At 47.0% G+C, this 2,500-nt stretch overlaps 1 protein-coding gene and 1 long non-coding RNA gene across 8 annotated transcripts in view; one reads left to right on the top strand and one right to left on the bottom strand.

Annotated features, from left to right (window-relative positions):
• The window catches only part of LOC141378948 (uncharacterized), a 4,856-nt gene that overhangs the window by 754 nt on the left and 1,602 nt on the right, over window positions 1–2,500 (top strand). The window contains exon 2 of the long non-coding RNA XR_012394768.1: window positions 2,416–2,500. This exon is cut by the window's right edge and continues 106 nt beyond it. This is a non-coding gene — a long non-coding RNA (uncharacterized lncRNA). The remainder of the gene's footprint in view (window positions 1–2,415) is intronic.
• The window catches only part of col14a1b (collagen, type XIV, alpha 1b), a 31,083-nt gene continuing 30,015 nt past the window's right edge, over window positions 1,433–2,500 (bottom strand). For all 7 annotated transcript variants that reach the window (XM_073931252.1, XM_073931253.1, XM_073931254.1 and 4 more), the window contains one exon: window positions 1,433–2,500. This exon is cut by the window's right edge. In XM_073931252.1, coding sequence (XP_073787353.1) covers window positions 2,412–2,500 — 89 coding nt within the window. In that variant the 3' untranslated portion in view covers window positions 1,433–2,411.

Genomic DNA, 2,500 nt, shown 5'->3' with positions numbered 1-2,500 from the left:
ACAGTATTAATGTAAGCAAAGACACACACCTGTTTACATGAGGAGCGCGGTGTTTGATCTGTGTGTGTGTGTTACAGCTCAAACTCACCTGAACACTGAAACACACACACTGTCACCTGTTTACAGCAGTACAGTGCTCATTCACAATAAACCGAGAGTAAACACCGAACACCGGACCCATTCACTCATTCATAATCTCAATAAGTTACTCACACTCCATGAGGAATATCCCGTCATGAGTTTATTTCATTCATTCATTCTTCTCCAGCTCAGTCCCTTATTCATCAGGGGTCGCCACAGTGGAATGAACCCCCAACTATTCCAGCATGTTTCACAAAGCGGATACCCTTCCACCAGCAACCCAGTACTGAGAAAACACCCATACACACTCATTCTCTCTCTCACACACACACACACACACACACACACACACACACACACACTACGGCCAATTTAGTTCATCGGATCGTTTGGGATAAAGCAGCAACACACACTGCGTCAGTCTGTCAGTCAGTGAACTCTCCATAGTGTTGAACAGACAGACGCTCGCTCTATGACCCCGGTCTGGCTGAACTGAGGACAGTTTTCATTTCTGGGTCAGCTGTACTGTTTTTAAAGGTATGTGTACTTGAACTTGGTGAACGGCCTCTTCACATGCCCGCTGGAGTGTTGTAAAGCACAGGAGTCAGACTCAGCTCCTGGAGAGCCGCAGCTCTGCTCCAGCCCTGATCAAACACAGCTGATCCACTAATGGAGGTGTTCAACAGGCTGTGTCTCAGTGTGTTCTTCAGCGGTCCCGCGTCCTCCTGTTCTCCTGTAACGTCATCATCTTCAGTTCCAAACCAAGACCGTGTGTGTGTGTGTATGTGTGTGTGTGTGTGTGCACTCTTCTGTTGATAAGAATGGCTTTATCCAGCATGTTCAAATAAATTATTAAAAAAGCAGAGAATGATGCTCACACACACACACACACACACACACACACACACACACACACACACACAGATCTGAATGCTGAGCTGCTGCCCCCTGCTGGAGTACTGGCGCCACTACACATGTAGATCTGCATTAATCTACATTCAGCACATTCAGAACTGGGGGAGAGCATGGCAGCGTGTGTGTGTGTGTGTGTGGTTGTGTGTGTGTCCCACTATTTAACACTTCATTCAGCATCCCTCCTGCTCAGCGTTTCACAGCGCCGACGATCGCAGCTCTTCCAGCAGCGGTGTCAGACTGAGCTCCTGGAGGCCGCAGCTCTGCTCCAGCACACTCACCTGGAGGATTCACACAAGCCTGAAGGACTGTGTGTGTTTAATCAGGGTTAAAGCTGAACTGTGCAGAGCTCCAGGAGCCGAGTTTAACCTCAGCGGCTTACAGTATAACATGATGTCAGGAAAGGGTTAACAGCAGACGAATGAACAGAGAAACGGTGTAATAACTCAGAGTGTTTATTAAAGGGATTTATGAGGTGAATGCGCGTGACATTAGCACAGGCACACACAAATACTGCATCATTCATCAACACAGAGCATCAGACAACACACCGTCACATCAATACACAGGAAACAGGACTGTGAACGCTGTGAGGACCATAAACCAAGAGGCTCAGGGTAAAACACGCTGACAAACATGAAACTCCATCATATCAAATAAATAAGATGATCAATCAGACACACACAATCATAATCAATCAGTGAGCCGGCAGAGGAAGCGCTCGGACTGATCAGGAATAGCCTGATGTTCAACTCTTTAACATATTCAGGACAGACGAGAGGATATTAAAAGCTGAATATAAAACTACAATATGATATAAACGTCTACAAACTGCACTGCTCTCTCCAGATAATCATGAAGAGGAAAAAAACACAGATAAATCCACACGTTCAGTCATCAGACAGCCAGCAGCAGAGTCTGAGTGAAGAATCAGAGCGACGGACAGAAACGACTCACTGATTCAACTGATTCAACCAAGACGAATCGGTTCACCAGAGAGACTCAAACTAGGCTGCTGCTGTTTCTGTGGACAATTCAATATCCTTAAATAACTACAATAAAGCACATTTTCACAATGTCACCGATTATAAGGCACATATTCCACACATCCACACAACAACAGACAGAAGTGACCATTTTAGGCCTCCGTCACTGAGTAAAGCGGCGTGCTTCTGTTCTCAACATGGCTGCTTATTAACATGGCTTGACTGTGGATGTTTATAGATGTGCATAAGGGCTGTGTGTGTGTGTGTGTGTGTGTGTGTGCAGTGGTGATCTTCTGAGTTCTGCAGAGCAGCTGATGGTTGTTGTTGTTCCGCTGTGCCGCTTCATCAGTGTGTATGCTCAGTAATGGACACTGGTCAGCATCTGCAGTGTGTGTGTGTGTGTGTGTGTGTGTGCGTGTGTGTGTGTGTGTTTCAGGTCTGCCTCTGCATGCCGGGCGAGCGCAGCTCCTCCTCTTCCTCCTGGACGGGCCGTGGCGGTGGGTAGTTGGGCTGATAGTAGG

This window comes from Danio rerio, chromosome 19, assembly GCF_049306965.1.
Source record: "Danio rerio strain Tuebingen ecotype United States chromosome 19, GRCz12tu, whole genome shotgun sequence".
Taxonomy (NCBI): Eukaryota; Metazoa; Chordata; class Actinopteri; order Cypriniformes; family Danionidae; genus Danio; species Danio rerio.
The sequence above is the reverse complement of the archived record's forward strand: the minus strand, read 5'-3'. Positions and strand labels throughout refer to the sequence as shown.